At 42.3% G+C, this 24193-nt stretch overlaps 1 protein-coding gene across 2 annotated transcripts in view; it reads left to right on the forward strand.

Moving 5' to 3' along the window:
- The first annotated feature begins 1815 nt into the window (after nt 1–1815).
- Nucleotides 1816–24193, forward strand: part of KCNT2 (potassium sodium-activated channel subfamily T member 2) — a 194412-nt gene continuing 172034 nt past the window's right edge. The window contains exon 1 of one of the 2 annotated variants that reach the window (XM_024576037.4): nt 1816–2343. In XM_024576037.4, the coding sequence (XP_024431805.1) occupies nt 2249–2343 (95 nt within the window). In that variant the 5' untranslated portion in view covers nt 1816–2248. The remainder of the gene's footprint in view (nt 2344–24193) is intronic. The other variant, XM_024576038.4, reaches the window with a different exon arrangement.

A 24193-nucleotide genomic window follows, 5' to 3' on the forward strand; every position in this document is an offset into this window, starting at 1 on the left:
TTTCTTTGTAATATTTATCTGGACTCCTGGATGTGAAATACTTAAGATGGCCACGAAAGCGAAAAATAAGGGTACACTGCTTTTCTCTAAGGAAAACGTGACGTAGCCTCCCTTCCAACTTTGTGTATTTCAGCATCTAGCACTCAAAGCTAATTTTTTTTAACTGCCTTACTTCTGAGTCTTTTGCTGATACATAAATGTATAAAAGCAGATGATCATAATACAAGTAAAACTGTTAAGTTTTAACCTGGAACATTTAAAAGGTACGCTTCATAGAGCTAACTTAATAAACAGGATATAAGGGCCAGAATGTAAACCCGAGGTTTTGTCTCTTCTCGCCCACACAGTATTGATGTGGTGGTAGAGCCGGCTCATTTGGCAAAGTGATTCCGTGCGGTCATGAGAAAGAAACATAAACACATACATAGCTCTGGAACTACGGTGAAAAAGTATCAATGTCCAAGGTGGAAAAGCTTTTAATGCGTCTCCACAAAATGCAGAAAAATGCAGTCGTTCAGACGGCAGGCCAGGGTATAATAGCGAATGAGAAAACACAAGGACTGGGAGGTGTTCGCGGGAAGAAGGCATCAGCACTGGCCTGGACGAGCCAGGACACCGAATGGAGGTTACATCATTTGGGCAGGTCTGGAGGAGCAGGTAGGATTTCGAGGACAGAGACGTAGGGTGTGGACTATTGTACTCCCACTGTGATGCTTCAGGTTCAGTTACTCATCCTATTTTAACTAACAGCATCTTTTGGCTGATCTCTTCTTGCAGTTCCGACTTTCTGTACAAACCCCCACTGCATGACCTCACTAAGAATTAATCACATCATATTCATTGTCTTCTAGATAAACCAAACAGTTTTTCAAATCATGCTGCCAGTACTATTCAGCTTGCTCACGCTTCCTTCCCTTCCCTGAAGCGGAGGGACAAATGAACAGGGGGGCTTTGTTTATTTTCAGTCCCTCTTCAGCCCTCCATGAATATGTGCATCCTGGGTGTTCCCAAATCTCTTTATAAGTGGTCTGATCACTGAGTCTCATGCTGTATCACGTCATCAAGAAGCGGGTTCCTCCAAGCACACTACGGGGATTCCCAAGGGCATGGGCGATGTTAAGTGTTCCTCACACCCCTGGATGGGATGCATTCGCTGTCTGTATACAGCGCGATCAGTTCTTGGTGTAAATGCAACTAGGGATCCTGTTCCAGGGGAAGCAGACATTGATGCTGAAAAACCAGCTCCGGGGTTCACGTCCTGCTCTGGCTGGGTGGACCACTCCTGGGAGCATCCCCAGGGCTGGGGCGTGGCACCTGTGAGCCCACAGCGCCGGGAGGAGCGGCAACAGTCCTGGACCAGTATCTGGTCCTCGACGTTTCAGGGAGCAACCCCGGCCCTCCTGCACTTGTTTCCCTTCGGCGGCCGGAGGAGTGCCTTCCTTCTTTTCCAGGATCAGGGAAACACCTCCCGTTCTTGCAGATGGCAAGAAAAAAATAAAAGGGACTTTCCTAGGGCTGGAGTGGGGATTCCCTCCGCAGAGACGTGCGTGTTGCAGCCTGCCTACCCAGCTGAAGGCAACAAAGCCCAAGGGCTTGGGAGCACCTTGGACACCCCAAGCGTCCTGCGTGCCCTGCCCGGCGAGGGTCTGGAGCCCGCAAATCTGCTAATTAAGTGCGCCCCCATTGGTCATCCCCAAGGCCCCTCCATGCGTCACCACGTTATGCAAAACAGGGGGCGTCTCATTGCTCCGAAGGTGCGCCCGGGGAGCCTGGGCGGCTTGGGGACCCAGGCCCAGGGTCCCGCGCCTGGTGCACCTGCTGCCTTTCGGGGAAGCGCTCCAGCATCACACCGAGCACACTCCCACCAAATCCCCTCTTTCCAGGCACCGCGCACCGCCCCCCGCCCCAAGTTACTTTTGCATTCCCGCCTCCCCCGAGTCCTGGGGAACCAGAGGCGGTGCCGAGCCCGGGGGCGGTTCCTGGCAGCGGAGATTCTGGTCGGAGCCAGACTTTTGCTCCTGGGCTGGGTTTGCATCATCCCCATCACACTCCGGAGGGAGAGCAGAGCCGGCCCCCCTGCAGCCGGGGCTTCCGGCTCCAAGCGGACCCTCCCCCTCCGGGCCCCTTCCCCCTGCTGTCCCTCTCCAGGCCACAGGTCTCAGTCGTCCCCTCCCGCTGCTCCGCAACATTCGCTGCCTGCCTGCCTCCTCTCCTCCGTTGGTCTGTGTCCCCCACTCTTGGAGGAGGGATGGTTGATTTGGAGAGCGAAGTACCCCCTCTGCCCCCCAGGTACAGGTTTCGGGATTTGCTGCTAGGGGACCAAGGATGGCAGAATGACGACAGGTGAGTGATGTGGGGCAGGGTGGTACCCTCAAGACAGCTGGAGCAGAGACAGGTGGGGAGCCTGAGGGGGGCGGCGGGAGGGGAGGCCACTGGAGCCAGGGATGGGGAGCCAGCAAAAGGGACTCTGGTCTGTCTCTCCATTTTGACTCCATGGAAACATTGTCACAGACGAGGAACTCCTTCCCTTTCCACCTTCCTGTCCCTGCAACGGATTTATTGCCTTTATGTGATGCTTATTCTTGTCCGTGTGTGTTTACCGAGGGTGTGTATGAGGCTGGTATCTGAGGTAGAAAAATCCGAATGGCACGCAGTATCGGTGCCGGTTTCCCTTTCCCCCCGTAGTGTCGGTGATCACGTTCGCAGACGTGTTCAGGTTGACTGGGAGAGCGCAGTAGAAACTTAAATCTCCTGCACGTGTAGTCAGCCAGCATTGTCCTGAGCAGGGGTGACCTGCCACCAGGTACCGTATGCTTCGTAAACATTTAGACTCACAGGTAGACAGTCGATTTAAATATGTAACAGGTGGTTCCTAAAAATGACAGCCTTTGCCATGGAAAAGACTCACTTTGACCAGGCAGCTGTGACGATTATTAATAATAGTAATCATGGTGTTTGTAGAGAATGGTCCGACCTTTTCATAATTGAGGTATTTTTTAACCTAAATAGCATATATATCACAAAATTAAGATAAGTGTCAAAACTGGAATATTCATTATTAGCAAAATATTGCTCCTGTGATTTTTCTACAGCATCGCTGCTTTGCCTGAACTTCTGAAATTCCTCCGGCTAGCTCCGTCTCATGATTTAAAAAGCCCATTTTCTGTTCCATTGAATTTGGTATTTTCTGGAATGGCCATTTCATGTAGCACAGGCCACATGTCCTTGTTTTGAAATAATTTGCGAACTAGGCTCTCCATTCAGTTGAAATGTTTCCTTGAAGTTCACTTTGATATTGACATTGTATTTTAATTACAGAAAAGATCGGTTGTTGGTCTGATTCAAAAATCTCTTCACTCAGCCCTGGGCGGTCCCTTCCTTCTTTTCCTTATCATCTGGGCTCCAGTATTAACTCCTGTCTGTATACACAGGGCCGTGCATCAATGACTGATTCTCGTTTGGTCTCCTCCCAGTAGTTTAAAGGGATACAGGTGTTTTGCAGAGGATAAGGGTTCAACTCAATCTCTTCCTTTAAGGCAAAGACATATATAATAGTTTAGAATTAAAAGGAGGCGTACCAACTTACCAGCAGGCTGGAGAAGTAAGGTGTGCTGGTTGAAAGAAGAAGAGAGAGAAAAGAATACTTAAACACACATGCAATAGAGCGGACAGGGAGACACATTGTATCAGCCTGGTTAAATGGCTCCTCAAGTGCAGAGCTCAAGGTGATTGGCTCTGTCTTTGTTACCCAAGGACCTGAGGTTCATCGTGTAGAACAGAAATCCTCTTTTCTGTGTAAAAAGTGTGGGGTGGGCTCAGGACGTACAGAGGACTTGGTGGTGGGAGTGTTGTTTGCTGTTTAATGTTGTAGCCAAGATATTAATTGTTCATGGGGTTGCTGTCAATTTTCTGAGGATGCTGCAGACATGTGTCAGTAACTAAGAACTGTGGTCAGCTGAATGCTACCTACAAGAGTTGCTGCTATTTTGAAACAAAAAAGTTTTGTACATTTATTTATAATATCTATTACAATAAAGATTATGTTAGCCCAAATTTATCTTAAAGATTGGCCATGTTTACTGTGAAAAATGACATGTTAAACATTTAAGTTGCTCATCTATTCTTAAAGATTAGACTAATTTTGTGGCTTTATGAAAAGTTAGTATTTAGTTTTGGTCCATTTGTTTCCCATCTTTGAAGACAAGATCCCTTAGAAGGGACCCAGGACCTTTGTTTATTTCTCCCCTCGCTGAGTGACTTTGGGCAAGTCATTCAGCCATAATGACGTTCAGTAATTGTAGTTTTGTAAGGTTCAAGGCTATCAGTTAGTTAGCACTAAGCACTGGCTGGTGCTGGGTATTAATTATGCTATGTGTAATATATATATATATGTATATATATCTATACACATGTGTATATATGTAAATATATGTATGTTAACTTATGCTATATGTTATCTCAGTCAATCTTCAACACTCCCTGAATAGTGGGTGATTATTTTAAGGAGTAGGACATTAAGTTTCCCAGAAATCAAATACTTTTCTTTGTAACATATCTTGTAAATGCAAAGATGGCACTTGGGCTCAGGTCTTTGCCACTCAAATTCCTCAGGAAGCTATGAAGTTCTTCCACTGAGTGAATTAGAATTGATAAGAATCACTCTTCCGCATCGAGCATGGTTTAGTTGCTCATTAAATGTTGATTTCTTTCTTCAGAGTTGCAGCTTGCAATTCTCTTTCATTTTTCTCCAGAATCCGAAATTGATAGGCAGTAAGTAAAGCCGTCTCTCTTGTCTGTGCTGTGGACACAGAGCCTCCTCGCACTGAAGTCTGAGGGGCCACGTGAGTCTGCTCCGCTCTTCATGGCCTCCCTGGAGTTGAGGAGGGAGGGAGCCCCCTTTCCTGGAGGAACTGGTAGACAGTGTCTACCCACAGGTACCTGGGGTGCTCCGCCCATGTTCTCTAGGCTGTTTTCTAGACACGCCCTCCATCTGAGGTTTTTGTTTCTGTCTTTGCTTTTCTTCCCCTGGCCTTGGGGTGCACCAAAGTGCCACCCAGCCAGCAGGAATGCGATAGGAGCTTCCTTTCTCCTGGGCTGGCGTAGCTGCGAGATGCGTGCTGCACAGGTCCTGTGGGGCTGAGCTCTGTCTGCCCACAGTGGTAGCTGGCTGATATTGTAAACTTTCTTGGCTTCCTTTCCGTCGTTCCCCTATTGGTGTTTCCTGGGTCGTTTCCTAAATACACTTACGCGCCAATCCTCGCAAGATCTGCTCCTGGGAGAATCTGAACCGAGGAGGCATGGTCTCCAGAGTCAGGTCCTAGAGATGGTGGTGGAAGAGATGCCAGGGAAGCAGACCTCTCTACCTGGCTTCCCATGCTAAGGAGTTTCCAATCAGTCTCCGTAGGGCATGGGTGACTGTCATGGGAAATGGGGGAGGCCTTTGAGTGATGTGGGAGGGGTGTTGTTAAAGGGAGAACACCGGTGGCTTCTTAGGACACGGGAAGTGTGAACTCCACACCAGAGACCCTTTGTGAACTCACCTTGCACAGATAGGTCACTAAAGTTTCATTTGCACCACCTCTTGGTAGGGAAACACCCACACATAATGCACAGGCATGGGTACAGTCACGTGATGAATAACAACATTTCGGTCAACTACAGTCCACATACCTAAGCGGTCACATGAGATCATCACGGAGCGGAAGAATCCTATCATCCAGGGACACTGTAGCCATCAGAACGTCCCAGCACAGTGTGTGTCCTGTGTTTACGGGGATGCTGGTGTAAACGCACAGACGGCGCCGCCCGGGGAGGAAGTGGGGCACACCTGCAATCAGGTGCAGCCTGTGATGCTTGATAACAGCAATAAACGACTGTTACTGGTGTGTGTATTTGCTACACTGTACACTGTTGTTTTAGAGGGTCCTCTTTCTACATAAAAGCGTTGGCTGTGAGGGTCTGCGGGGATCTGCCAGCAGCGGCCTCCTGTATCTCAGGTGTGCCAAGTCCCTAGAGGGCATCGTCGTCCCTGGTGCTTGGTTTAGTCTCACGTTGTTTGTACAGGGACCTGCTGTGCAGGTGTGCAGCCCAGGAGCACCAGGCCGTGCCACGCAGCCTAGGCGTGTAGTAGGCCAGACCCTCTAGGTTTGTGTGAGCGCGCTCTGTGATGTTCCCACAAGGAGAAAATTACCTAATGGCACATTCCTCAGAATGTATATCCTCTGTGACCTGGGCGTGGCTATACGTGATGTAGACGTAACAGACCTATACTCTGCATGAAATATAGCACGCATGTGTAATGTATGTATGAGGCATATGTCAGTGCTGCCCTTACCTAATTACCTCCCCATCACGTGCGTTCTGACATCTGTTTCTGCGTAGGACAAGGGAAGAGACGTAGCGTGCAGTAACTTGGCACACCAATGACGTTAGTTCAGGGGCCCATGGGATAAACCGGAGACCTGCTAAATGTCAGCAATGCTTATGCCTTAGAGACGCCTGCTGGATACGTGAGGCCTGTTTATTTCTTCGGTATTCTGCATAAAACACACAAATCTAGTTCAAATGCTGTGCATGCGTTCGCACAGCATTTCCTTAATGGTCGTTTATCCCTTCAGCTAATGTTTGAAGGTATGCTGCGTTGCACGGCCTTACTGAGTCAAGTTTTGGGAAAAGATGTAAGATAGAATATGAGACAGTGCTTGCTCCGGAGGTGTTCACACAGATAATTACAGGTGAATTTTCTCCCAGAATATCGACGGTATTTTGTTATGGGGATGGCTTTGCAAAATGTCCAGTTTAACACTGTCCCAAAGATCATGCACTATTGTAAATTGATAATCAGTGTTTGCTTGAACATATATTAGCGATGGATCAAAGTACTCAGTCTATTTTGAACGTAACATTTAAAACAGTCGGTCCCTCCGAAGGTGCTCCGTGGCCGATGCTAATGGACCAGAGGCTGAACGGAGCTGGGTGTCTAAGGAAGCCGAGCTGCAATAGAGAGAGTTGCTGTTGTGTTGAAATTCCACGAGCCTGAGCTCCAGGTGCCCACAGGGAGACAGCTGTCTGTTTGAATCTTTCTAAGATTCATAAAACCGCAAAGACTTGGAACATTCTCCTGAAGTCAGAGATGGCAACCGCCAGGTTTGAAATGCCTTCAGACAGAGCAAAGCCCTTCACGGCTGCCATGGAGCCTTAGACAATTTAAAGTTTGGAACACGATGTACGTGATGTGGCTGAGTTATCACAACGGTGGATAAATTACTGTTAATGGACAGTGCTGTAGAAGTAGGCAGTCATGTACAAGTAGGCCATTTACTTAATTAACACCATTTTAGTTTTCAAGCATGTGTTCTGTTGTTTCAACTCCATTAATTTAAAATATATCTTTCATATTTTATAGGTTGCGTTTAGAAGCAATGCAAGCAAGTCACCTAATACATTGCAGTAACTGAAAAACATAACAGGATTTGAACAGAGTACAATCCAATCAATTAATGGTTTAAGGGGTATTTATAAAATAGGGGACATATTTAGATAGTTTTTGGAGTATGTGTAAGTTTAGATTTCTTATAATTCAGAGATATTACTTTATAAAATTAAATTGGGGAAATTAAATCGGAGGAATAGGTTTTGGATTGGCAGATGATACATGTATATAATTTACCAATTTTATCACCCTTCATAAATTATATATTGTTTTGAAAAGTAGCCATTTAATGTAAATTAAGTTTTTAACTTCAGGTCGGTAAAGAATGAAGTGTTTTACTGTTTAATTATATCATAAAATCAAGCATGCATGTACAATATCTAGAAAAAAAGATTTAAGCATTTGTTGTTAGAGGGAGAATCCAGACAAGCTGTGTTTCTTAGTACTAGCTATTACATTAAAGAAAATCTCCACAAATAAGCCAAAAAATTACCTACTTTTGAAGTATGTAATAGTTATCAAGAATTCAAATTTTAATATTTTATGTAAAAGTATCTTGACTGGCTCTTATAAATAAAATTGAAATATAGCTGTTTAAGTTACTTAAGCGTTTGCTTTTCAAGTTTGATTCCATTTACTCACTCACTCTCCTATGTCCACTTTCTGAATATGGTTATGTATTAGTGTAAGTTCTTCTGTGATTAATACACTTTTAACTTTTCAAAGTACCTCTACGTACAATATGTCTTGGGTAAGGGAGGTTGGAATGTGGTAATTTAATTTTCCACATAAGGTATGTGACATTTTAGATTAAACTTTCTACCAAACAGTTTTTCCCTAGCAGCTTCATGCAGTCTTGAGGATGGGTACAAAACCACATTTCCACACGGATAACTGAGAAGATGACTTTAGCTAACTTGTTTTATAAAAATTAACATCCTTTTGCCCTTCTCTCTTACTAATACAATTCAACTTCTACAAAAATAGATTTGAAACGCAGTATGAGAAATAATACAAATGAAGGCTAAACACTCATAGCTTGGTCTTCATTGCTGGTTAAAAAAACAATTAGACTAACAGTGTATTGAGTTGCAACGTGTACCTGTAGCTAGGCCATGATTTTTTCTCTTTGCTGTTGTTAAGAGTGGATGCGATATTTTTATTGGCTTTTTCAAAACATGTTCTTGTTTATCACAATGTTTTATGTGCTCATAAATCATTTTGTCATTGATGGTTCATTAGTTTTTATTGGTGTACTTATGAGTTTTCAGTGTTGGCTTCTGTTGTCTAAGTTACCTTTAGTAAATGAAGCAAAAAGCAACATTTTTTTCCACAGTGAAGTTTACCCAGTTGCTTTATATATTTACAGTTTGAAGTTAAACTGATGTGGCCTCTTCTGTGCAATATTTATCACATGCCTTCAATCAAGATGTTCTTTAACTAATGCTTTCCCTGAGTATTAAATTGCCAATTAAAAATTTCTCTATAAAAGGGAGCAAAACAATAGGCAATGATCCAGAAAGACAGTTACTTTTAGTCTTTGACAATCCTGGACTAGATAGAGGATTTTTTTTATGGGTCATGGAAAAAAACCCAATTATTTTGTTCTCAAGCATCTCAATCATCAGACAGCAATCAAGTTGCAATTTAAGAGAATGGGATGGGAGGAAAGGACTACCTCTGGAACACTGGCAAAAATCTCATCTTCAGTACAAATCCAAAACTGATTGGGGGGGCTGCACAATATGGAATACATATGAAGGCCGGGGGTGGGAGGCCCTTCTCATGTGATTTGCCCAGGTCAGGAAGACTGGTTAAGCAGGGCCCGAAACTCTTTTCTGGTACAAGCGGTGGTGTTGTGTAAGCTTCTTAAAATTGTAAGCAAATGACCAAACTTTATAAATAAACAAGTGATAAAGATGGAATACAGATACATATTTTACTCTTCCTGTTAAAAATAAAATATAAAATACTGTCAACCTACCCAACATTTGATATTATCCATATTAAATATTTATACCTGATATCTATTTATAAATCATGAATATTGGGCTTCATTCTAATTCACAGAGACACCAAGAAGTTTGCCACACGGTACGATTGTGAGCTTGACTTTCTCGGCTGAACCTCACTATTCGTTTCCATTGCCCGACACAGTCCTTCGCATTTACAGCTTCCCCAATACTGTGTGCTATGTGACTGCTGTTTTCTTAGTTGTGCCCTCACGTGCCCCAGAACAAGTGCCCACTGCCTCGGAAGCCCTGCGGGCTGCCACCTCTGACCATCCTCCACGTTAAACCTTTGCTTGTGACGTTTGGCCTCATAATTTGGCCCAGCGTCTGGGAGGCGGGTGACCCTGAGCCACAGAGATGCCGATTGCTTGCGGTAGGTACATAAATAAAAAACCCAGGCTCCTCGAAGGCAAGAGAACATGGTGAAAATGTCATTGGATCCTTTGTACCTGACCATCTAGGAGCAGAAGAGAGGATTCAAAATTTCTGACCCTGACTCCTCAATAGTTAGATACAACTGAAAGAGGCTCTTAAACAGAATCTAAGATGTAAGTGCAATTTCAAGGGAAGGAAGAACCATTGCACGTACTTGGAAAAATAAATCTCCTGTGTCAACTAGTTCGGAGGACCAGCCATGCGAGATTTATTTGTCTCCTCTGGCAACGGAGTGGAGGTGGGTTGAGAGTTGGGAAGTGAAGAGTTAGACTAGAGGCTGGAAAGCCCTCATTGCCTGAAAGGAACAGGGGTGAAGTGGCCCTGGTTTGGGGGAGAAGAGGACCCACATAAAAGTGAGACTGCAGACAGTAAGATTTTTTCTCCACAATATTGTCTTAGATCGACCGTATTTATCTGCTTTTTTTTTTTTTTTTTTTTTTTTTTTTTTACAAATGGAAGCATTGCAAGAAAACAGAAACAAATTCAGACTGTCAAGTGTGGCTGGTGTTTAAGGGAAAGTGGTTAGAAGCAAGTCCCCCAGTCTTCACCCTCCTTGTGTGCACAGTCTTACCTGGGCCTGTCTTTGGAACTGGGCTACGGTACCCTCAACATGCCAGCGATTACGCCACGACTTTCCCGAGAGTCTGCCCCCTCTCTGTGTGCACTCCTTGAACTTAGAGTTGCATTATTTCCAATTTTCACAGTATGTAAATATGTGTAAGAAATGGATGTTGTATACAAAGCCCCAAAACAGTGCATGTAGGAAATAAAGTCTTCAGCCCTGGCTGGTGTGGCTCAGTGGATTGAGCACCAGCCTGCGAACCAGGGGGTCGCCGGTTGAATTATTAGTCTGGGGCACATGCCTGGGTTGCAGGCCAGGTCCCCAGTAGCGGGTGAGTGGGAGGCAACCACACATTGATGTTTTTCTCCCTCTCTTTCTCCCTCCCTTCCCTTCTCTAAAAATAAATAAGATCTTTAGCAATTTTATTAACAAAGAAATAAGGGGTTCCTTGTTCTCAGCTTTCCAATGCTGGACTTTGCACAGAATCACGGTGATGAATTGTCATTCAGAGCCACACTGAGCCCATCTTGTAGGTCACCGTGTGAATGGGGATAAAGGCGGATTACCGAATTTCAACCTCCCGGAAGCCCTGTGGGAAAACCTATGGGCTGTCCACATATTGCAGACAGCCAGGTGTTAACAATGGGGCCAGAGGTGTGGTTTCATAATGGACAGCCTGCTGGCTCAGGTCTGTTGCAGCAGAAGTACCTCATGATCTCCCAGGATTTAGGGTAGTCAGTGAGCTGGACAAGAACCACCGAGAGTGATGGCAACGGCTTGAGTCACTCTCTCACCATGTGGTGAGGACATGGGCTGTTTTACCTATTTCTCCTGAATGTACAAAAGATAAGGTGAAAGTGGATGATGATATTGCATGTAGTACTGATCTCAAAGCCAGTGACCGTTCACCAAGAGCTTCATACATGCCACACATCGTTCCAGGCATGTTACATGTGTTGTTTCATTTATCTGCATGCCAACTCTGAGGAATTCTGTTATTTTCCTCTTTTTACAGATGAATGACCCGAGTTACAGAAATATGTAACTCGTTCCAAGTTACATAATTAAATAGGTAGACCCAGAATCTAATTACCCTGCCTACCAACTGGGTTTATAACACAGACAAGTGGGACTGGATGCTGTTCAAGAACAGAAAGAACGAAAGGTCACCTGGCGGGAATGCTTTTGGAGGTAGGGAAGTCACGGGGCCTCTGCCTCCCTCTCGGCCAGCGTGACAGTGACAACTCAAAGGGACAGGCATGGAGTTTTGGAGTTGGTAATATTTTGGGGGGAGAAAATGATTTTTTCCCTCTAGATGTAGCATTGTTCTTCTGACACTTTGGAATGAGTGGATTGAAATAGGAAATTAGTAAAACAACTAAAGCAGAGATTTTATCTACCTACCTACCTATCTATGTATCTCTGTGTCTGTCTATGTGTCTATGTATCTGCCTACCTGCCTACCTACCTACCTATACCAGAGCATATATGGAAGCCAACGGTCCTTATATGAGATCCTACAAGTAACTTACCAAGATTCTTAAAATGAAGCTTTGGCCAGGGTCATCCATTCCACCAGCTCTTGGCTACTATAGTTAATACACAGCAATTATCTTTCTTTCAATGTGACTGTTTTTTCCCCTCATGTCTCTTAGTAAAACTTTGGGGATGCCTAACTTATATTTCCCTAAGGTGTTTGAACCTGTGTGAAGTTCCTTTTTTCTCAGCTACGGGACCGGTGCTACTGAAAACTCTTGGCGAGATAGTACGAGATTTAGATGTGGTAATGTGAAGTAACTCAGCTGAGGGTTTAACACTTAGCCCTGCCTGGTAGTATGTTTCCCCTGTTGCAAAGAAGGTTTGCAGTGGTTCACATAAATGTGTGCGACAGCATGACATAAAGACACAAGTAGCAAACACAGCAGAACACAAGGTACTAAGGGGGGAACTGTATGAGGTGGTGGCACCCACTGTGGATGCCAGGAGCGCCTCCAGAGTCACCAAAATGGGCTATGGAGTGAGCCGGAGCAAAGAAGACTCAGCCAGTCACAAAGATGAGAAAGAAACTGGTCGTTCAGGAGAAATTCAGCTTTCCTTGGCACTCGATCGGAAAGGACATTGCTCCCATGGACCAACCATTCATGTACAGGTGTTCACCCACTGTCCCGTCATACATCACGGCAAGTTTCCGAAGACATTTGCGACCAAGACTGCCAGGTGCTGAGTTGACCAGAAAGAACCACTTCAGGTAGATCCGTGGGACACACACGATGCCCTTGAGAACGTCTCGAACAAACAAGGCATGCCTGGTGTTACCGATGGATTAGGACTTTCTTGTAACCTTCCTAAAAATAATTATGTAGGTGACTTTGACTAACAATTAATAACAAAAAAGGTTAGAGTTTGAGTCTGTTGTGAACCTGACGTATAAATACAGTCAACAGCGGTTAAGACAGCTGTGTCTTTGAGGATGACCTATGGGGGGTCCAACCCCAACACATACCTCCTCGTGGGTACGCTCGCCTCCTCGCTGGTGCTGCCTTAGTTCACTTACTTTCTCTTCCCAAAGATGCCAGAAGTAAATAGCATACAATTTAACAGTCTATGAAGACCACGAGTATCCTGGACTTGATTACTTATGTAGCCCTATGTACTTCTATATACGTAGTGATGTATTCAATGCATTAAGCGCTACATTATTGCAGACTTCTGGTCGCTAAGTAATTGATATGGGACAAACAGCGTTGAACAAGAACATCTTTGCAAATCACCTACCACCACTGATACCACTAGAATCCTCCCAAAATCTCCATTTTAAAACCTGACAGTAGTTTTGTACTGTTCTTTTCAGCTCACTTTCCTAATTTTTAAAAAAGATTTTATTTATTTATTGTTAGAGAGAAGAAGGGAGGGAGAGAAACATCAACATGTGAGAGAAATATGGATCAGTTAGCTCTCATGTGCCCCCCACTGGGGACCTGGCCCCAAACCCAGGCCTGTGCCCTGACTGGGGATCAAACCCACGACTTTTCAGTTCGCAGGCCAGCACTCAATCCACTGAGCCACACCAGCCAGGGCTCCTAATGAGTTTCTGATCTTCCTGTATTCTATTTCAGTAGGATTTCACTTCTTACTTAAACCACTGCGGCACTCGCTGGCATGCCTCAGTGTCCCAAGTCTGCTCTATGCATTCCATCTGTGATAATCTTCCACGGCCGACTCGAGCTGCGTTCGCCCTATGTGCTTGCATTATCGTCTCCTGAAACGTGATTTTCTCTTGTACCGCGCATGTTTTCAAACCCACTCGATGTCACTAGTGCTTAGGATGTGACAGGGGAACTGCTCAGCTCAGTCTTCAATGCGGTTCATGAATTGGCTCCTTCATTAATTCCTTCTAAACCGCTTTTTGGAATGTAATCACCCCTGACCTCACATGCTGATATCCACTTCATAATCTTGGCTTGTGTTGATGATACCACAATGTGAGAGTGTCACGTGGCCCTGCCCTCCCTGTCACCCTCTCCTTCTTGGCTGGGCCTGACACTGGACACAGAGCCAGAGTGACTGATGAGATCTCTGAAATCACCCAGGCTATTCCATATATTCTACTTACTGCTATGTTTTATAATCACACATTCTTTTAGGTATAACATATAACTACCCCAGGGAAAAAGCCATGTCTTCAATTCGTTTTGAATCCTCCTACCTTTTTTAATACAAGTGGTTTGGACAGAGTCTTCACGAATTTTAATTCTGTAATATAAAAAAGGTATTTTGAAAGTAAAAAAAAAGCCCCAGCTATGAAAATATGTGTGTACCACACACATACAAGATTATGACAAAAATAATGGGTCATTTCAATTTGAGACCTTTTCTCCCATGGAAACAAGGTTGTTTTTTTAAAGCTCATTCTAGCCCCAGTTACTGCGGTTTAAATATTTTGACTTGGAAATGCCGTTCTCACATCTTGTTTAACAGTCACAGGAGCTTCCCTTCCGACATGGCCAAGCAGCGTGTGTGTGCCTGCCCACAACCCGTCCGGTGACAGTGCCAGCGACTCAGAGTCCGTTCTGAAATCTGCACGGGCAGCTGTGCCGGGAAAGCCATCAACCGCTGGACGGCCAGCAGAGCCCTGGCTGAGGGACACATCGGGGTCTCGCCAGAGACCCTCCCCACCCAGCTCAGGGGCTGGCAGGCAGGGGTCACGGTGCTGATGGCATTGGACCGAAAGGAAGAATTACTTTTTTTTGGTCTCAATTCCTGTAAAATTGTTTTCTTAATAAGAAACAGGGTAGAATGTGTAATTTGGCAGTGTTTAGGGTAAACAGAATGATTTTCTTGAGGAATAAATAATATGTAAAATGTATCAGTGACGGTCATTTACACTGGTTCCAAAGGCTTTGAGTAGAAGAAGGCGTGGTCTTCTAAGACATGTGCATTCCTCTCACTGCTCTGTTTACCAGGCCAGATCTTCACCTGTTTGTTCTTGTTGCAATGGGTGACCACGTTCGGTCTGACACCTCTCCGAAGTACTCAGAAGAAACTTGTAACGCATCTTTGTGCATTTGCAGTGTGCTTCCACATGGCAGGTAGGAGAGGGACAGACTCTAGTCAGTTCTGGACATGGATAATTAAATGTGTGCTTAAAAAGGCTAATTAAAATGTTCATTATAAAGTTGCTCTGACGTGCCGATTCTATTCTTCCTACCACATCATCCAAGTAATGTCTCCCTTTACTAGACCCCTATAACGCAGTGAGGGGAAGCCTCTCTGTGCACCCCAAGTTTTCTTCGAATTGAACTTATTCCTGCTACTACAGGAGGCAGGATGTGGTACGAGAGGAACTTCAGTGATACAGTGGACACTATCCCTGAGCTTATGTTGTGTTGGGGACCGAGACATACAAAGTAACTCATGTGAAGTAGAACATGGTAAAAGGCACAGAACTATGGGGGGAGGTATTGGAAAATACCTTGGGGAATTCTAGAAAGACAGAAACTTGACATAGTAGGATTCATGTGTAGAACTAAAGCAGTAATGTCTAGTGCAGAGTGTAATCCACAGGGCAAGATCTAGGGGAAAACGCAGGAAAGAGACTAAGTTAGAAACGGCATTGGATATAGGAGGATCAGTGATGGGTGTCAGTAGTTGGTGAGGTGGAGAACTTATATTGCCAAGTGGAGGAGTTTGATTACTTTTTTCTTGTGGATTCTGGGGAATTGTTTAAAGATTTTGACTAAGGAAATCACACAGTCAAGGTTGTAGCATTAGTGGGATTATTTCAGAACTGTGCGGAATAGTTTGGAAGACAGAGTGGGGAAATTCATTAAGCTAAAAAATATTAAAATAAAATCAACAGGTATCTCCTCCCCCTAAAGAAAGAAAAGAATAAAGATTCATTAAGCTATTTTAATGAGCTATAAGAGGTAGGACAATGATAATGAAAATGGCAAAAAAATAAAAATAAAATAAAAATCCAATAAAAAACTTGGGCAATATCATTAACGAGCTTGAGGACGGACGGGGTGAGGAGCACCAATATTGTAACACGAGAGGAAAGAGGAAGGGAGGGTCTGCCTGTGCTACTGTTTGCCGTGGCCTTTCAACGCAATTCCATGTTACTCGTTTGGTACAAAGTCTAGGGTGCAAATTTCTGGTTTCTCATTACTATGCCTTGCAAAACATCCCAAAAAGGTGCTATTTTTTTGTGTACTCATTTTTGTTATTGATTAAATTTAATTCCATGCAATTTTGTCTCTGGAATGAATTCGTTGGGAGCATGTCAGGAGGTTGCAGTGAAGGAAACTGAGCAGTCTTTGCTTTTTAGTGGATGTTTATTTTATCTTTCATCACGTTCCACTTAACTAGGCCACTGGAGAGTCGAAAAGCAACCATCAGAGGTGGTGCTACATGCTCTATGGGTTATTTGTGGTGCTTTTTTTAAAAAAACAAATTAAAATGGTAGATTAGAATTGCGATGAAAAGCAAAAATACTTTTTGTCTATTGAACACTCACATACACGTGTCTGTAAATTACTGTAATTAAAGCCTCCAGAGCTAAATCTGAAGCATCCACCTAAATTAGGGCTCTGAAATGAAAACATGATACTTAGCAATCTTAAGAATGACACAGAATGTTAATAGATGATAATACTTGGTGACTTGTGGCATTATGCTACGTAATTAAGTAATTGTGAGGGAAAGGTCATACACTTTTCATGTCAATATAGTCTAGTTTATGGGGGCATAAACTCAACAGGGACTCCTACGGTTGGTTTGCTGCCCTTCAGCACTGAAAACAACACAGCCGTGGGCAGCTATTTAATCTCGTAGCTCTCTGGGCTTTTATCTGCAGAATGCGGACAGTACGTCTTACTGCTCTTGGGAAGTGCGACAATCTTTGGAAGCCTTTAGCTCTGATCTGGGTAACAATTACGGCTAAATAAATGGTAGTTGCATTTGCTGTTATTTATGAGTAGTATGCTAGAACGTTTAGGCTATCTAGTCAATCTTGAAAAGTCATCCAGGTGTTACTTGATTTCTGGTTATGATGTAGAAAAATTATTTTTGAAAACATGTTGAAATATATGATAGGCCAGTTCTTAAAGTTTCATCTGAATTTTTCCACGCCTAGAATATTTTTATTTGTTTCTTTGTTTTTCCACCCTTATCCCTCTCCTCTTTGGAAACCATCATTTTTGGTCTTTGTATCTATGGGCCTGTTTGTTTTTAGATCCTACAAATAAGGGAAATCACATGGTATTTGTCTTTCTCTGATTTATTTCACTTAGCATCATCCAGTAGCTTTGGGAAAAGTAGTATCTTGATAGCAAGTTTATTGTTCTTTTTGGTTTCATAAGCCCTGAGTCTATTTTAACCATTTTATGGTGACTGTGCTTTAGAGTCAAGCTCCGGGATAAAGAATTCTTTTATTATTTACCGAAAACAAGACTTGTGTTCTCCTAGGAACACTACTAAATACTGTAGTTAAGATCAAGAGAGGAACTCATGAAGAATATGTAGTTTCTAACAGTAAGATATAGTGGAAGAAATGGTAAATTGTACCACCTAGGGCTCTAAAATAGTTTTTCCTCAATTTTAATTTTAGTATATGTTTCTCCCTCCTTGTCTCACTGGTAACTTATGTTTCACAAGAGAAAAGGCAATTGGATGGTGGTTCTCCCAACGATGGGCTAAGAAGGTGATGCAGTGTCAAATCAGTGACCGTCCTTAATGGTGACAGAAGAGAACACTGATGCATGTGAGTGTTTTCCGTCCAGCAACAAGGGAAGTCTAGATTGTTAGCCCATAGGCATCAAAGCAATCTAAGCCCTCACATGATTAAATTCTTATAATAATATCGCTTATAGTTTTAATATTTTAAATCCATGGTTTAAAAATTCCATGGGACTTTAAATAAACTTACAAAGTAGAAAATCCAGTAGCAAGAAGAGAACTGCAGGCTTGATTAATCTCATTCTATAATGAAGAATTCAATAGAGTTGAGATTTACGTGCACTTAAAATAGATATCTCTGGATTTACATGTGTTTAGATATTATCCAAAAAGCTGATGTCATTCTGAATATACTAAAGGTAAGAAGATAAATTGATGTGTGTATCTCCTTAAAGTGGTGCAGAAAGGTCCCATCATCTAGAACTAAATGAGGTGTTATCAGTGTTTATTCTCCCTATCAAAATATTGTTGGCCGATAGAAACCCTGAAGTAGCTGAAAGGATGAAGTGTATCACAAAGTATAAGTTCTCAACCTTTAGATGAGCTACTCTGTTCTCAGTGCATGAACTATTAAGACAATGCCCAGGGAACTGAACTGACAAATCTAATGGATGAGTGAATGAAAGACTTTTTATTTTTATTAAAAAAGAAAATAATTGTTCTAAAATAATTCCATTCCTTTTGTTGTTCTGCTGTTCACAAGTTATCAAATTCATTTTGTCATCGTTATAATGAGCATTCTTTTGAATTAGTTCGCTTCCTCTTGGCCATAGTAAGTCGTTCGGTTATTTCCACTAAATTGGCCAATCCGTTCCATTCACTTGAGCAAGCAGAATGACAAGGGAAATTTGTTACCATTCATTGTTAAAATAAAGGTGCCTGGTCTGAATAATCAAAATAGAGATCAGATGTACGCATAGGAAATCTGTAAAGGCCTTTAAGTTTCTTTTACATCCGATTGTCCTTGTACTTGGCAAATGCTGAGTGACCTGCCTCTTTGCCTGAAGAGTGATTCCTGTTCTGAGCAGAACACGTGAGTTGAATTCTCCCTGGGGCCCAGGTATAGTGGAACACCCCCTGTACCCAGAGTTTACCTTTGCTAAACACCTCTCTCCCTTGCAAAAACAAAGTAACACAAAACAGAAGATATTGTGGGTCTTGTCTGGAACACAAAGCAAACTCTGAATAGGAGACTGGGTAATAAATCATAAACTTCATTTGTACTTGGACAGAAGTTCATCCAAAATTTCATTGGGACTCTTGAAGCCAATTAATTTTACTCTGAGTCCCTAGGTCCCTGGTCGGGCAAAGCCTATTAACTTTCTATTAAAATAAATCTTGATTAGAAAAAAAAAACAGGATTTTTTTCTTTTGACAATATTTCTAATCACTGCAATGTTTAATCATAAAATGTTCTGAGAATATGTTCATTCACCTGTCCTCTCTGCTAATCTGTCTTTCTCCCGAGCCTTCTGGAATTCCTGCACCACTGTAAATAAATCTCCCTAAACCCTCAGTTTTTTTCAAAGAGAGTTTCCTCCATTTACTTCTTTTCATAGGAACCCAGCTGCAACATTAGCACCTTCTCCGTAAACGCCTCTCATTTCTCACACACCCGTACTCCTACCCCATGTCCACAGGCTGAGGGTGTGGCGCCGTTCTTATGAACCATCGACCATTACATCTCTGTATTTTTGATGCATGATTTTTCCTTGTCACGGTGTTCCGTCAGCGTTTTGGGGATTCATTCATGGTGGGCAGGGGTGCAAACGTCCATTCTTTCCCCTTATCTCCAATTCTGCTGTAACCCTTTGAACACCCTTCACCGTAGTGAGTAATCCCTTAAAGACCCTGCCTCTGCAGTTCCTTGAGTTTGCTAACTCTGGCACCCAGTTGCCTGGAGCATCCTCTTCACTTCTCTAACTCAGCCTGTAGGGCCCACTCCTTGACTGCTGGTCCCCTCTGCCTGTCCACATCCTTCCCAACAATACACTGACTCATGCTTACATCGAGCCCTTCCGTTCCTCCACATCCCGCCTCCACGAGTCTCTCCTGTTCACTTTTGGCCTTCGTTTTCCTTTTTTGTGTCCTATTTACTCTCCTATCTCCTGCACTGTCTTTTGTCTTACTGCTCCACAGAGATCCTCCTAAAGTTTCTGATCATCTGGAGCATGTCGACTCCAATGAGCAATGGTCTCTGCTTCTCCTTTTTCTAGAAACTTCCGCGTCTAGATTTCAATGACATCATTCTCCTTTAGTCCATGTCCTGTCCATTTTTTCTTAGTTCTCCTTTACAGATTTCCCTTCTTTTATTTCCTCCTAAAAATTATATTTTACGAAGGGTTTCTCTTTGGTATTTTCCTCTTTTCATTGCTTACCTTGTTCTAGTTTACTTATTCAGATTTCAATAACTTTAATGATATATTGATTATGTATAAATCTGTTGGATGCATTCCTTTATCCAGAACTCTAAAGTTATACACCCATCTTCCCACGGAATCATGGTGCATAGCTGTCCAACAGATACCTCAATCTAGAATGCCCACGCTTAATCCAATCATCTCTAAAACCTTTCAAAGTTTAAAATACCATGAAAATTTAAGAAAATGAGTGGAGAAAAGCATGAAGGGAATCAAGGAAACTGGACTCTGCAGCTCAGATCTCTGCAGCTGCCTCTAGAGTATTTCGCCAGCACTAAGAACTCAGGGTGGAAATCTGTTTATGAACTTGACCTTCTTAATAGACCATTTCTGTAACATTCCTTTTTACCAGGCATTCTTCTAGTACTCCATATGTCCCGTGGGACGCGTAATAGTATTCCATCTTACAGATGAAGAAGCTGAGATGTAGGGAGTTAAGTGACTGACCAATGGTGGCAAAGCGGGAAAATGGCGGAGGCAGGAACTCAGACCCTATTGGTGACCACCCGACTGTGCTGGAAGATAATAGGAAGATGTAGGAAGGGGATGTAAGGGCGAGTAGGGGTCTTTGGTTTCTTTCCTCTAAACCTAGTGTTGATAAATTGACAAATCAGCAGATGCTAAATAAATACCTGTTGATTTTGAAATACATACTACATCTTTTTAAGGGAAGCTTTCCTGAAGGACTGGTGGTATTATTGGTTCTCCCACAGAGGTTTCTGATGAGAAAGACTTAATTTTTCTGAAGTGTGAAGATGGAGACTTTGTAATACCCATTGTTCCGCTGTTACCTGTCTGCTCACATGCTCATCTAGTGTAATTTAAATAAGAGACCAACGAGATGGAATGCTTTGCTTTTCAAAACACAATGAAATGTAATAGAAAAAAAAATAAATTGGGTGCTTTTTAGAAAAGCCGGCTTTTAGGAAATACTTTTTGGATTAATTGAAGGTGGTTTGTGTTTGAGTGGAACTTATTTTTCTCTTGAGAAAAATGTTTGTAAATGAATGAAAGCAAATTTCTTCTCACCTGAAATGCCCATCCCCTGCCCACCCCCCTGCCCGCCTCTCCTTGGGATTTGGATGGAATATTGATGGAATGGCTCTGGTACTATTCTCCATCTTGGTCAGAAGTAAAGGCTATAGGATAGATGTTGGCTTTTAACTGACGACGACTGTACACTCTAAAAGAGCTCCATATTTTTGTCAAATAGAAAACCCATTCAAATTCCTGTGGTATCACTGTTGTGTCTCCTCGATAAATAGTTCAATACTCTGATTCTCAGGGTTTTCTTTATACGATGGTAGTAAAGCCGAGAACACTAGCTTTTGAATCAGATGTACCAGTGTTTGCATTGCTCTTTCTGTACCTACTGGCCTTGAGTTAATTAATCTTGGGAGCTTTCATTCTTCCCATTGTAAAACGAGAATGATCATATCTGTTTTGTACTTTGATATTAAGATTCGTTAAAAAAAACATTTGTATAAAAGGCCCTAAAGCACTGCCTGGCACTTCATGTCGCTCAGTCACTGTGGTGCATTATGACAAGTGTTCTGATAAAATTTGCACATAAAAGGAGTTATTTGGACCTGAATAAGCTTGTCAAAATATTCAACCAGAGTAAATGATAGAAATTACCACAGGGTAACACTTGACCCTCTTAATTCAATAATACTCAAATATAGCACCTGCCCCTTGAGGTGCTGTGGTTCTATAAAAGGTCTTCACTGTCCTATAAAGAAGTGAATTTGGAAATAGTAGAGTTGAGGAACAGCTCTTATGTTCATGGATCAGATGAGTCGAACTCTTGGGACTACCCTGATCTCAGTTTTCTGCTTCCAGTGTTGCACTAGAGTTATGCCACATCGTGACTTGGGGGGGAGGCTGCATGAAGGACACACAGACATCCCTGAACATTTCTTTGCCCTTTCTGTGAATTTAAAATGATCTCAAAAGAAAAGATTTTTAAAAAAGAAACCAGTAAACTCAGAAACATTCAAATACTTGGAGGCTGAATAACAGGTTATTTGATAATGAGTGGGTTAACAATGAGATCAAGGAAGAAATCAGAAGTACCTGCAAACAAAAGAAAATGAGCTCACAATAGCCGAAATCTATGGGACACAGTGGAGGCAGTCCTGAGAGGGATTCTGGTCATAGCAACACAGGTCTACCCGAGAAGAGAAAAAAATCTCAAATAAACAACCTAACTCTACATCTAAAGAACTAGATGAGTAACGACAAACAAAGCCAAAAGCAAGCAGAAGGAAGGAAATAATCCAGATCAGAGCAGAACTAAATGACACAGAGACTAAAAAAACAATTCAAAGGATCAATGAATCCAGCAGCTGGTTCTTTGTAAAGATAAACAAAATTGACAAACCATTAACCAGACTCATCAAGAAAAAATAGAGAGAGGACCCAAATAAATAAAATCACGGACAAAAGAGGAGAAGTAACAACTGATACCACAGAAATACAAAGGATTGTAAAAAATTATTATGAACAAATATAGGACAAGAAATTGGACACCTGGGCAAGATGGACAAATTTCTAGACATATACCATCTCCCAGAACTGAATCAGGAAGAAGCAGAAAACCTGAATAGACCAATAACAACTAGCTAAAAAGCAGTAATCAAAAAACTACCTACATACAACAGCCCTGGACCTGATGGCTTCGTGGGCGAATTTTACCAAATATTCAAAGAAGAACTAACACCAATCCTTCACAAACAGTTCCAAAAACTAAAGGAGAGGGAGGACTCCCAAACTCCTTTTATGAGACCAGTATTATCCTAATCCCCAAACCAGGTAAACACACAAGAAAGAAAGAAAATTACAGGCCATTATCTCTGATGAACATAGATGCAAAAATCATAAACAAAATACTAGCAATCTGGATCCAACATTAAAAAGATCATACACCATGATCTAGTGTGATTTATTCCAGGGATGCAAGGATGGTACAATATTCACATACAATAAGCGTGATGCATCACATAAACAAAATGAAAGACAAAAATCACATGATATGTCAATAGATGAAGACAGAGCATTTGATAAAGTACAGCACTCATTTATGATAAAAAAAAAACACTCAGGAAAGTGGGAATAGAGGAAACATTCCTCAACATAATAAAGGTCATTTACGAGAAACATACTGCCAACATCATACTCAATGTGCAAAAACGAAAAGCATTTCTCTTAAGATCAGGAATAAGACAAGGCTGTCTGCTCTCACCGCTCTTATTCAATACAGTACTAGAAGTTCTAGCCACAGTGACCAGACAAGAAGAAATAAAAGGCATCCAAATAGGAAAAGAGGAAGTAAAACTGTCATTGTTTGCAGATGACATTGAACTGCATAGGCTTCACCAAAAAACTGCTCAACCTAGTAAGTGAATTTAGCAAAGGAGCAGGATGCAAAGTCAATATTCGGAAGCTGATGGCATTTTCGTACACCAACAATGAACTATTAGAAAGAGAAACCAAGAAAAAAATCCCATTTGCTATAGCAACAACAACAACAAAAAGAACCCAGGAATAAACTTAACCAAGGAGGAAAAAGACCTGTACTTGGAAAACTATAGAACACTGAAGAAAGAAATGGAGGAACATACAAAAAAAATGGAATCATATACCCTGTTCATGGATAGGAAGAATTGACATCATTAAAATGTTCATACTACCCAAAGCAATCTATAGATTCAACACAGTGCCTATTGACATACCAATGACACATTTTGCAGATCTATAACAAATACTTCAGAAATGTATATGGAACCAAAAAAGACTGACTAGCCACAGCAATCTTGAGACAGAAGAACAAAGTTGAAGGGATCGCAATATACTATACTGTGACATACTGATATCTAATTGTACTACAAGGTCACTGTAACCAAGACAGTCTGATGGTGGCATAAAAACAGACACATAGATCAATGGAACAGAATAGACAGCCCGGAAACACACCCAGGTCTCTATGGTCAATTAATATTTGACAAAGGGGGCATGAACATTCAGAGCAATAAAGATAGCCTCGCCAATAAACGGTGTTGGGATAACTAGAATGGTACATGCGAAAAAATGAAAC

The sequence above is a fragment of the Desmodus rotundus genome, chromosome 10 (assembly GCF_022682495.2).
Source record: "Desmodus rotundus isolate HL8 chromosome 10, HLdesRot8A.1, whole genome shotgun sequence".
NCBI classification, from domain to species: Eukaryota; Metazoa; Chordata; class Mammalia; order Chiroptera; family Phyllostomidae; genus Desmodus; species Desmodus rotundus.